At 41.2% G+C, this 13,073-nt stretch overlaps 1 protein-coding gene and 1 pseudogene across 1 annotated transcript; both read right to left on the bottom strand.

Annotated features, from left to right (window-relative positions):
* Positions 1-6,504: 6,504 nt before the first annotated feature.
* On the bottom strand, positions 6,505-7,710 carry LOC110333681 (40S ribosomal protein S16-like). The gene is made up of 2 exons (XM_021215370.1): positions 7,603-7,710; positions 6,505-6,843 (listed from the first exon to the last, which is right to left on the bottom strand). The coding sequence occupies exons 1-2, from the start codon at positions 7,708-7,710 to the stop codon at positions 6,553-6,555; spliced, it is 399 nt and encodes a 132-aa protein (XP_021071029.1). The 3' UTR covers positions 6,505-6,552.
* On the bottom strand, positions 7,156-7,299 carry LOC115065635 (annotated as a pseudogene).
* Positions 7,711-13,073: the final 5,363 nt, after the last annotated feature.

The following is a 13,073-nucleotide window of genomic DNA, read 5'->3' as shown; positions in this document are numbered from 1 at the left end:
GATCATAACATCTGCAATTATGGATACTTTGATTTCTTCACTTTCATTTGTCTCCCTTCTATTTCCTTACTTTGTCTTATTGTTCTAGCTAATACTATATAGAGTAAGAACAGAGAAAGTAGGCATCCTTGTCTTGTTCTTGATCTTAATAAATGCTTTCATGGACTTTTCTCATTTAGTATGTGGTTGGCCATAGGTCATATATAACCTTGACTATTTTGAGATATATTCCTTGTATTCTTACTTTCTGTTTCAGTAAAGGAATATTAGATCTTGTCGAATGCCTTCTCTAAGTTTATGAATATGTCTCTGCCCCTGAGTACATTTATATGATACATGCATTGATTTACCTACATTGAGCTGGATTTCTGAAATGAAGCCAAGCAGATCATAGAAAATGATCTTTTTTTATGTGTTCTTGAATTCAGTTTGAAAATATTTTATTGAGAATTTCTGTATCTATGTTCATCAGGGAGATTATTTTAAAACTTTTTTGTTGTGTCCTTATCTGATTTTGATAAGTAGTAATAACAGCTTCATAAAAAGAGTTTGCACTTTTCTTGTCTCTCTCTTTTATGGAATAGCTTGAAAAGCATCTTAGCCTCTTTTTCACTTCCTGGAAATGAAGCAAATTGGTTTGTTTTACTATTCATTTCTGCCATGATGTTCTATCTCACCACAAGCTTAGTATAATAATGACACTGATCATGAACTAGAAACTCTGTCAGTCATAAATAACTTCTAACTATAAACACATTGTATCAGGCATTTTTTTTCATGGTTAGGAAAATTTTTGTTTTTTTCCAATTTTTATTAGGTATCAACTTCATTTACATTTTAAATGCTATCCCCAAAGTCCCCTATACCCTCCCCTCCCCACTACCCTACCCACCCACTCCCACTTCTTGGCCCTGGTGTTCCCCTGTACTGGGGCATATAAAGTTTGCAAGACCAAGGGGCCTCTCTTCCCAATTATGGCTAACTAGGCCATTTTCGTATCAGGCATTTTTTTGTAGTGACAGAATGCTTACTCAAGACTGAAGACTGGATTAGGTGTAGATGAAAGAAAATGGTAAATATTTGCTAGTTGTTGAGGTGGAGTGAGCTGCCAATGATATTGATTTCTTTTCCATGTATGTCTAAATTTTTATGTAAGAAAGTACAAAGTTAATGTGCTTTGTGCAGAAGATTTGTTTCTTGCTGTGGTGTGGCTCAGCCTGAGCACACACCTTTAACCCAAGAGCTTTCTGCAAATAAGAGCTTAATAAAGTCAAGGTCAGTTCAATAGGCAAATGGAACAACCAGTTGATAAGGAGCAAACGTAAGAAAACCCAGGAAAGAGAAGGAGGGTTGTCTTAGTCAGGGTTTCTATTCCTGCACAAACATCATGACCAAGAAGCAAGTTGGGGAGGAAAGGGTTTATTCAGCTTACATTTCCATTCTGCTGTTCATCACCAAAGGATGCAGGACTGGAACTCAAGCAGGCCAGAAATCAGGAGCTGATGCAGAAGCCATGGAGGGATGTTCTTTACTGGCTTGCTCAGTCTACTCTCTTATAGAACCCAAGACTGCCAGCCTAGAGATGGCACCACCCACAAGGGGCTCTCCCCTCTTGATCACTAATTGAGAAAATGTCTTACAGCTGGATCTCATGGAGGCACTTCCCCAGCTGAAGCTCCTTTCTCTGTGACAACTCCAGCTGTGTCAAGTTGACACAAAGTTATCCAGTACAAGGGTCTTTGAGTTTAAGGGTATTTAAGACTGCATGGAGAAGGAGAATGAGGAGGAGGGAGAGGAGGAGGGGGAAAGAAAAAGGAGCTTTTCCTTTGAGGACATTAGTGGAGTCAGAGGGTCAGCTGGGGGCTTTCTCTGCCTCTCTGAGCCAGCAGGCTTTCACCCCAGCATCTGACTCCCAAGTGTTCGTTGGTAAAATTGAACATTTAGGATTTTTTTAAAAATCAAAATTAAATGTTAGGTGTTGAGGTTTTTTTTTGTTGTTGTTTCCTGTTTTTTTTCTTTTTGAGGGCCAGTGAAATGGTTTAGCAGGTAAAAGTGCTTGCATCCATAGCCTGGCAAGCTGAGTTCAATCCCTGGAACTCATGGTAGAGAAGAGAAACAAGATCTCACAGGTGTACTCTGACCTCTGAACACACTTTGTAGCACACATGCACCCACACACACATACACACACACACAGACACACACACAAATAATATAAAAATTTTGAAAAAAAATTCGTTATCTTTGAGAGAAGGGAGAAAATGGCTGCTAAGAGAAGTTATTTTTCTTTTCCTATGTCTATGATGATGCGTACTTCATAATAATTCACCAAGTTTTATAGGATAATACTTTGTACATGTGCTGTATATATCTGTGTCAGTTAATTTTCCTGATGCTATGGCAAACTACTGAACAAAAGCAACATGATCATGGGTTTACTCTGGTTCAGGTCAAAGGGATACAGTCCACCACGCACAGTGACAGGACTGTGAGGCAGGTGGTCATGCTTCATCCACAGTCAGGAAGCAGAGTGGTGACCCCAGCCTGTGGATGGCGCCACTGGAAATCAGGTGTTCTTGTCTCAGTTATATGTCTCTGGAAATGCCTTCGAGGACACATTAAGACATGTGTCTCCCAGGTGATCCTAAGTCCCACCAGGTTGATAATGAAGAGTAAGGACACAGTTCACTATATTCCAATGAAGGTTTTAAATACTACTGGAAGTGCTTTCCTTCCAAGTGGCTCCCGGTGTCATGTGAAGGTCACGGTACTTATCAGGGTCCTGCCCACATGAGCTCTCAAACTTGTGGGCCTGGAAGCATCAGCATCGTAGTAAGCAGCAGAGGTGTGTCCATGCAAAGACAGCGGATGGATATCGTGGGCAAAACTGAAAGGCTGCAGCTTCATAGCAGATGCTTTGCTCTCATTTGAAAACAAATTTTCACCAAGTAATTCACTAAGTAATTTACCAAGACAAGTTGGTTTAAAGTGATGGTTTTCTTGTCGTGTCTGCATACTACCATCACTGGAGAACTTTAAAGAGCACTGAGGCTTTTTGAGGCCCACTCCAGGGATCCTGATTTAATTGGTTTGACCTTCCTTGGACTTTGGCAACTTCCAAGGCTCTTTGGAACGAACAGACCTCAGTGAGAAACTCCAACTCAGGGATAAGGATATGTTGACTGCATGTCTTTCCCATGGAGGCTGAGGGGATTTACCCCGATGGCAGCATCTCAGCTTGGGAAACAGCTTTGCCCTGTTAAACCAAAGGCTCCTTCAGGTTGCCCTCAGCCATTGCACTAAACTGCAGCAGGAGGAGATGTCTTCTCAGCAGTTCTGTTTTTATGCCTTGCTTTCAGACTAGGAGGTTGTTTCAGGCATCATTTGATTTGGCTTGTGATGAAAATCATAAATGGCCTACAAATACAAAAGAGAGATGAAAAGAGCCTTAAAAACATGTGGAGTTTGTTATCCGTGTTTTCAAATTTACCCTATGATTAGAAATGAAAGATATATCGTTTGGTCCTTGATTCCTAAACTTAGTCCTCAGTGATTTTCTTAAATGATTCCAAGTTCTTTCAAGATACTCCAGCATTCTCTTGGTGAGCTTATCCCAGTGGTGAGAGGACATGATTCGTGCCTCTTATTGATGTAGCTTTCTTCAGACCTGCATGGGACTGTGTATTAGTGTCCGGCTGGGTACAAGGCAGGAGTCAGGCACACATGATAGAACTAAGTCCCAGCACAGTCGTTCACTATCTGTGAAGCTTCAAACTTCCCTTGGAATATTAGTCAAGCCTCATTTGCCAAAGTATTTCACCTGTGCCTGTGCTTTCTAGCATGTGATTTTACAGTTGTTCCCATTGCTGCACAGCATGTGCTTCTCCCACACTGGATCTGAGCTGACCCTCTTTGGTACAGGAGAATGAGGTAGACATGACTGGGAGAAGAGATCTTGAATGCTCTTGGGAAGAAACACACTATAGGCTGCTGGAGGGTGAAATACCCTGGAGAGGAGAACCAAAGTCCCCCAGAAGTAGAGTTACTAGACAACCAGCACCTGACTACATAGATACACGCCCACGGGCATGAAGAACGGCCTAGCCAAGCCTCCACTTAAATGGCTTGCCAGGCCAACCATGAGATAAATTTCAGACTAGTTTGTTATGCAGCAATAACCAACTAATACATACAGGATGGGGGTCCCAGTATTTGATGGCATATTGATTACCAGTTCCCTACAATTACTGACTTCCTTTTCTTATTTAAAGTCCATTTTCTTTCCTTTTTTTTTTTTTTTTGGAAGAAGTTCAATCAAAGGCAGCCATAGGCATGTAAATGAATCTGAATAGATTTACAGTATTACATTTACAATGGACATACAATGAGACTTGTAAATAAATGCATTGTGAACTGATACCGAGTTTCTATGGATTTCAAAGCAAACTCTTAAGGCACTTTGATTTTGCCAACAAATAATAAAAAACATTAAGAGAAAATGATCCACTACAAATGAACAAATGGCGAATGCACCTGAATTTTCAGTAAAAAGACCTTTCTCCCCCTAACAGTTGCCAGCTGCATTGTGTCTGTTTTCCACCAATGTTACAAACATCGCACACAGAAAGGAGACAATGTGAAAGATTAAGTTTGTTTCTTTCCCTTTTAAAAAAAGATTTATTTATTTTTATTTATATGAGTACACTNTAGCTGTCTTCAGACACACACCAGGAGAGGGCATCAGATCCCATTACAGATGGTTGTGAGCCACCATGTGGTTGCTGGGAATTGAACTCAGGACCTCTGGAAGAGCAGTCAGTGGTCTTAACTGCTGAGCCATCTCTCCTCTGCTCAGTTTTGGGCATACTGTTTCTTCCCTGTGGGCCCAAGGAAAGATGGGAAGGGTGAACATGTTATCTCTCTGAAGTGGGGGGCAGGTCAGAGGCTCTCACATCATCTTCCTGTGGCAACCCAGATAAAAGGGAGATGGAAGAAGAAAGCTTTCCATTTTGCCGACTTGCCCTCACGCTGGCTGGCAAGTTCATCGATCTTGTTGCTACCATTCCTACATTTATTTGCTGATATTGTAACCAGCTTCTTCAGGCTTTCCACGTAGACAGAAGACCAACAGCTCTTCTCCTTATAGTACCAGAATCACCAAGGAAAAACTGCAAAGTTAGTTTTTCATCTGTTCTCTTCTCATTAAAATTCTAGAAATAGAGACTAGACATGAATCACCGAGACACCCAGTCTCATGCACTGAGCAACTACATGTTGCTGGCCTCTCCAGTGTGAGAGAGCCATTGTCACAATACTTAGACCTTATCACTCAACCAATATTACTGTAATCTAGTGAGCCAACCCACATAAAAATAGGTCTGGCTTTACCAGAGTCTAGTGTGAATAGATGGCATCAATCAGTACGTGTACCACTTGTGCCTGGCTCTTAGATGAAATAAGGACAGAAGGGGAAAACATCATTGGCTACAATCGCTTCTCTGTTGTTATCATCAGGATGCAGGGCCAACATGGAAATTAACTTGATTTGTAGAAAATAAAATCGTATGTCTTACATTAAAAGATACTACACAACCAAATCAATAAACATATGTAACATCCTCATGTCCACTGTAAATGCTGTCCAAAGCAGTTCATCAAGGCTTGGCTGCAGGTCTCTGTATTCTTCTTCTCCACAGAGTCTCTTCCCTGAGATCAGAGAAAAGGCCAACATTATGTCTGCAGCACTCAAAACCAACAGGGGTTTTCTTTCCCTGGTATATCAGTATTTTTATTTTTTCTCATTTCTGAAATAGCAATTCTAGACCACAACAGAGAGAAAGAACTTGATGGGTTCAGGCTGAAGTGAAATTATATGTTATGTTCACATGCACATTTATAACTAAAAGCAGGCGTAATTCCCAATAATTCAGCAAGGTCCTAGGACACCCAGTGCACACCAGGTCTTAGAATATGCCTATGTATCACTGAGGAGACTGTAGGCCGAATTCAGAGCCGACAGGGGCTGGTGTTACAAAGGGGGCAAAATTCCAAAGCACACTAAATAAATCCTACTCTTTCGGGAGAGCAAACATGAAAGCCAAAGTTAGCTTACTCAAGGGAAAATTCTCCTTTGCTTTTCTGATAAAAAACATTTTCAGAGAGTGGAGGGCTAGTTAAAATATTGGAATGCTTTGATAGCTGCTCCAGAATATGACTAAACTCAAGAGGAATAAAGAACCCAGAGCCCCCCAAAAATACACCTGCCATGAACATCAGTGTGAGCACCAATATTAGAAAATCAGCTTTTTCCGTTTCTATTTGGTTTGTATCGTTAACTTTATAAAGCCAACATCTCTGACAATTCATTTAGTGTTTTCATTGTAACAAAATGCACAATGTGTAGAAGTCTAGCCATTTTTAAGTGCAGAGTTTAGCAGCTAAGAGATTTCCATAGATCTGCACTCCCTAGAACTTTTTCTTTTTTTCTTTTTTCTTTTTTTTTAAATCCTAGGATGTTTATTACAAAGGTAAACCCTGATCCTTGAGATGGGCTTATCGGTAGGACTTCTGGTATCGGGCACGGGCACCAGGACCTCCAAATTTTTTGGATTCGCAGCGACGTGGGTCAGCTACAAGCAGGGTCCGATCGTACTGGATGAGGATATCTTTGATCTCCTTCTTAGAGGCTTCATCCACATATTTTTGGTAATAAGCCACCAGGGCCTTTGAGATGGACTGTCGGATGGCATAAATTTGGGCCACATGACCACCACCCTTCACACGGACCTGGATATCCACACCAGCAAATCGCTCCTTGCCCAGAAGCAAAACAGGCTCCAGTAACTGACAGCCCAACTGTGTCCTTTTTAGTCACCTGACAGACTTGGATTAAGACTAAGCATGTGGGGCTGGTGAGATGTCTCAGTGGGTAAGAGCACCCAACTGCTCTTCCAAAGGTCCGGAGTTCAAATCCCAGCAACCACATGGTGGCTCACAACCATCTGTAACAAGATCTGACGCCCTCTTCTGAAGTGTCTGAAGACAGCTACAGTGTACTTACATATAATAAATAAATAAATCTTTAAAAAAAAAAAAAGACTAAGCACGTGGGTTTAGTGGCATCACACTACCACTACAGTGCATTGTCTTGGGTATGGTATTCCTTCTTACATGTACCAAAACTCGTACAACAATGAGCTCTGGGTTGCAAAAGAGGATTTGTTCTTGCACCAGTTTTTCGGTCTTTGTCCACCTAGAACTTTTTCATGCAGCAAAACTGAAATTAGCCATTCAGATGCTGCATTTTTGTAAAAGAAACAATGTAAAATGCTTCATTTCTTCAATTATTCATCAACAATGATTGTAATCTGCCCATTCTATACAGACTGCACTTGCTGGAACTGGGGAGAGATGGAGAAGAAATAACAAATACTGCCCTCAATTGATAGTTAGCCCTCTAAAGTGGAAACAGGGTGGTGATATTACATCTTGGTGCTTTGCACAATATCTGTCCCACAGCTGCCTTCTAAGGGAGAGGTTAAAACAAAATGGTCACTTGTGGCTGGCGTGAAGGACAGTGAGGGCTTTCTCCTAAAGGTATACCCTGAAGCTGAAGGCTTGCAGGCATCTGCAGTGGCACCTGTCCGCTTGATTCCTCCCTGAGACTGTGACTCTGCCCAGCCCCAACTCCTGTCTCCATTCTTTTTCCATCCCGTCTTTCCCTCAAGCCCACACCCCAGCTATCCTTGCCCCTTCCCAGCTGCCATTCCCTGCTCAATATGCAACAGCAGCTGCCCTCCTGCCATCCCTCCATCCTCTTCTGTAGCTCTGTAGTCCTGTAGTTTCCTTTCCCACAGTAAAATAATTATTTCCTCACTCTGCCACATTCACAGATACTGGAAACCAAAAACCCACCCTATAGCTTAGCATCCCCAGTTTGGGAAGTAACTGAAGTCCCTTTAGGATCTGGGAAGAGAGCTTTGTCTTTCTCACCTCCTTTGATTTTTTTCCTCAAACAGGGTCATTCAAGATAAAAGTTTACAAAAAATATTGTGGCCGTTATGAAAAGAAAGTACTGACATGCTAATAAGCTTGAAGACACGGTGATGTGAACAAGTCACAAGAAGCTTGTGCTGCGTGAGTTCTCTTATGTGACATGTCCAGAAAGGGCAAATCTTCAGAGGAGATGAGTGGCTGTTTACTGCTGGGGAGGTGGGTGTCAAGGATAGCTAGAGGGTGTGGACCTCCTTTGCAGTACAAAAAATGTCCTCAAGGTCACGGCAGTGTGGGCTGCATGTTCGTGACTATACTAAAAACCAACAACTTCACACTTCAACGCAGGGAATAGGCTATATCCCACCATCTTTAACATTTAAAAAGTATGAACAATCTTTTTTAAAAATTTTAAGAAAAAGAACCATTTCATACATATAGAATTTTGTGGATATGAAATTATTATGATAGAAATACATTGGTCACCTCCTTAATAAATATAACTTTACCACCAGCTTTGAGTCTTCAGATTTGGTTCTTGCCAAATCTAGCCTTTTACCTCCCCACCCAAAAGAACAAAACACCTGAGGCTTAAAAAAAATTCATTTGACTGACATCATACTTTTATTAACTAATATCACTAACTAAAATAGTTAATTATTCATAATATGTTTTTTATCTTTTATGTTTTTTGTCTTTCTTTTCTTTCAAATTTTATTTACTCTGTGTGTGTGTGTGTGCGCGCGCGCGCGCGCGCGCGCGCGCGTGTGCATGTGTATGCATGTGTACATGTCATAGAAGGAACATGAAAGTTAAAGGACAGCTTTTGGGAGTCCACTGTCTCTATCCACTGTAGGATCTAGAGATCAATTTCAAGTCATCAGACTTGTAGGCAAGCAAGCCATCTCATTGGCCCACCTTCATTTGGGCTACGACAGAACCCTATAGACTGAGTACCTTGCAAACAACAGGCATTTATTTCCTAAGTTTCTGAAGACCAGAAGTTGAAGGTGGAGTGTCTCTTTCTTGTTCTCAGTGTATTCTGTGTTCTCACATGGTGGGAGAGTACTAATCACGCTTACCACTTCCCAGAGGCTCTCAAGACCAGCACACTGGGATGTTTTCTATCATATGACCAGAGGAGAGGGAACACCCACATCACAACCAGGATTGGTTTCCACTGTAGCCACCAGGCTGGGGCCACTCTGCTCAGAAGTGAAGTTTTGGTTTTATCATCCCCAAAGGTTATTTGCAGCAGGGCCTGGAGTCTGTTGCTGAAAGGGTGTGTGGTGTGATGTTCAGGCTCTGCAGGAGGCAGCCTCTGAAGTCACACTGGTATCTGCAGTAGGGACACTTCCTTGCACTGTTGGGCCTATTTGTCATAAGATGGTGTTAAGCGACTCCTGGGCAGTGGGGGGGGGAGGGGTCTAATTAGCATAACCTGATTGCTTTAGTGCTTCTGAGCCAGAGACCTCTTTCACAAACACCACACATCTGTGCATCTATTTGCCAATATGTGTATTCTAGCATTATGATTTTAACTTTGACCCAATATTAATTGACTTAAAACAATATTTTTACTACTGTCCAGGAGTTGATTATCATTCAATTCTGTCTTAGTTGTTCACGATGTTGTTGCACCATGACCCAGAAATGTGGTGTGTAGATTGTTTAGTATTTTATATTTACTAGGTAAACATCTTTGCTTTTGGAATATGATCTGTTTCTCTGCAAATCTCTTGGCTTGGGTTTATTCCATTTGTGGTCATATTCTTTAGGGGAATACAAATACAGAACAATCATAATTTCATGTATTTGTATGCTTTTAAATTTTGGTTTATTTATATATTATTTTCTTATTTATTTTGGGATGTGGAGATTGAGACAGCATTTTATTCTGTAGCCATAGTTAGGCTAGAACTCACTATGTAGCCCAAGTTGGGTTTGAATTCACAGTAATCCCCCTGCCTCAGCCTACCAAGTGCTGGGATTATAGACATGAGTCATTACCTGATTATTGTAATATTTGCTTTTTTTCATTCTAAAACAATATTTTTAAATTTAATTTTGATATTAACATACAGAGTAATGGATTCCACTATGCCTTTTCCATAGTACTTGCCATTACATACTTGCCGTTACACACTTGCCATTACATACTTGCCGTTACATACTTGCCATTACATGCTGTTTGTATTCATTCCTTCCCCAACTGCAAGGCTTCACTTCCCCCTGCCCTTCTTGTTGGTCCCCAATTTTTGTTTTTATTTTTACTGGTTTTTGTTGTTATTATTGCACTCCCCCTCCCTCCACAGTCTCCTCTTTCTTTCACATATTCCATTTCCTCTTATTTCCCCTCCCACCTCAGGATCTTCTCTTTAACTCTTATGGTCCTCTTCCTGGTTTCATGACCTTTATACACACATATTTAAATCCAGATTCCACAAATGAGAGAAATCATGTAGTTTTTCTAAGCCTGAGCTATTTCAATTGAAATAAGGATCTCCAGTTCCATCCATTCTCCTGGAAATATCATGGCTAAAAAAAAATTCCATTATGTACCCAAGCCCTGCTTTCTTTTCAGTGCTTTGTTTTTTGAGCCAGAGTCTCACTCCATAATCCAGGCAGGCAGGCAACTTCCTAGCTCAGCCAGGAAGGCTTCAAGTCTCAGTAACCCCCCTGCCTCAGCATTGTAAGTGCCACCATACCCAGCACATTTTCTTTATGCATTCATATTGATGGACATTTAAGCAAGTTCCATATCTTGGTTATTGTAAGTTGAAGTGGAAATTTCTGGTTGTGATATAGACTCACATGATATCTTACTGAGGCAAATTCATGAGGTGTTTTGCTGAGACAAGACCTTGAAGCGGTAGGACTAATTTGCTCTACTCCCTGGCTCCTTGCTGCCCAAATGCTCTGGATTCTTGAATGAAAGATATGCGTGCACACACACACACACACACACACACACACACACACACAGCCTTCTATTTTAATATTCCTCAAACAGCACAATGGCTGGGCCACTCTCATACTTCCACATAGCTGACACGTCCCCTCCAACACTCCTGAACCACTACTTACTAAAATCTATATTCCAGTTTTGCTACCCAGACACAATGGGTGAGGGGGGCGGGGCTGGGCCACTCTTTCCCCGGCTCTTACATGGATGGTTCTCTATCTTCCGCAGCTCTCAAGTCTGCATCCTATTCCTTTCTTGGCATGGCGATTCTAAATTCTTCTTCCTGTGGTTCCCTTGCCCGGGAAAGCTAAAGTCTCATCTCTGTCTCCCTGCCCAGCCACTGACAACTTTATTTACCAATTAGAACCAGCTTGGGGCAGGAACCTTCAGCATCTTACATGCACATATGTCAATTCTTGAATAATTGGGAACCCAATTAACATGATATAAGCAATAAACCAAATCCACAACAAGACCCCTGGGAGGACATGTGATGTCTAGAGAGAGTATAAATAGGGCTCAATGGACAGTGACTTGGCACTTTCATAGCTAGACTTTAGATGCTTCCTTGGTCTAACATCTTCACTGGTCTTCACTTCGTTAAGAGAGACATAGAAGAGAACTCCTCCTGGCATCCTGGCTGGTTCTGGTTACTCCTACTGACTCATGCCAATCCAGCGGAGGCCGGGTGGTTTCTGCTGGATGGTGCCACCACTGCTGATTTGTATTTGGTATCCTGACACTACTGAAATGGACTGCTAGTATCCTGACAAATAGAGATTGGAATCTCCCAAACCAACTACTTCTAAATAGGTCCACATCCCCTTGTCCCGTGTATCACCTTTTCTCCCCTAGTTTTTGGATGGTGGGCTAGAAGGGGGCAGAGTCGAAATATTAGAGAACCCTTATTAAAAGTAGGTTTTAAAAACTCTAAGCCTACAGTAAATAGTGCAGTGTTAAACATGAGTGTGCAAGTGTAAAGGTCTGTGTTTCACAAAGAAAGATACCCCAGATTCAAATCACATGTAACATCAAAGAGTATTTATTCTGCAGAGAACCTGCATGCAGGGGTCCACCATACATTGGAATGAAGACAGAGGTGTGGACTTTGCGGGGTCAATTTAAAGCCCGTTAGGGTAGGGGTGGGTGACTTTTACCTTTCTTTCTTAACTGGTTGGCTCTGTCTCCAGGGTATGAATCTCTTTGTGATTGGTTAAGACTCTGGGGGACTTAGGGGACTTACTGATTAACTACACTTGGCTCAAGCTAGGTGGTGGGGCAGCTTCCTAATTGGTCATTTCCCCCCCCCCCCGGAATTGACTGTTCTGGACTTTTCCAGGTCTGGGAAACAGAAACTTAGGCCTAGTCTCCCAAACTGCCAGTTTTCAGCCTGATATTGAGTCAGCTCTGGTTGAATCAGGCCCCACACAAGAATCTTTGTGATGTACTGAATGAGAATTCTTCAGGTATGTACATACCCAGCAGTGGTATAGCTGGTTCATTTAGTAATTCTATTTCTACGGTTTTTTGTTGGTTTGTTTGTTTTTGAGGAATCTCCACACTGATTTCCACAGTGGCTACACTAATGTACACTTCTAACAATGGTGTATAAGGGTCCCTTTTCCCTAAACCAGCATTTGCTGTCTGTTTTCTTGATGACAGTTGCTCTGACTGATGTGACCTAGAATCTCAATGTAGTTTTTTTACTTGTTTGTTTTCAATTTGGGTTCCTCTAGTGGTGAAGGTTGTGGAATATTTTTATATTAGATATTAATATAAAATATTAATATTATATTAATATTTATTATATTATATAATATAATAATGTTATATTATAATATAATAATATTATATTAATATTTATATTATTTATATTTAGATATTATATATCTATTGGTAATCTGTATTTTCTCCTTTTGATTCATTTGCACATTTATATATTGGACTTTTTGGTGTTTAACTTTTGGGGTTCTTTATAGATTCTAGATCTTCTTCCTCTTCTTCTTCTTCTTCTTCTTCCTCCTCCTCCTCCTCCTCCTCCTCCTCTTCTCCTTCTCCTTCTCCTTCTCCTTCTCCTTCTCCTTCTCCTTCTCCTTCTCTTCCTCCTCCTCCTCCT

The sequence above is a fragment of the Mus pahari genome, chromosome 16 (assembly GCF_900095145.1).
Source record: "Mus pahari chromosome 16, PAHARI_EIJ_v1.1, whole genome shotgun sequence".
Lineage (NCBI taxonomy): Eukaryota > Metazoa > Chordata > Mammalia > Rodentia > Muridae > Mus > Mus pahari.
This window is presented reverse-complemented; position numbering and strand designations above follow the sequence as displayed.

Bases quoted from the DNA above. Each gene is read 5' to 3' on its own strand.
- LOC110333681 (XM_021215370.1), bottom strand. From the start codon at position 7,710: ATGGAAAAAGAATGGAGACAGGAGTTGGGGCTGGGCAGAGTCACAGTC. The intron at 6,844-7,602 runs GTATACCTTTAG...TTGGGCTGTCAG, and splicing joins TGCAAGCCTTCAGCTTCAGG to TTACTGGAGCCTGTTTTGCT.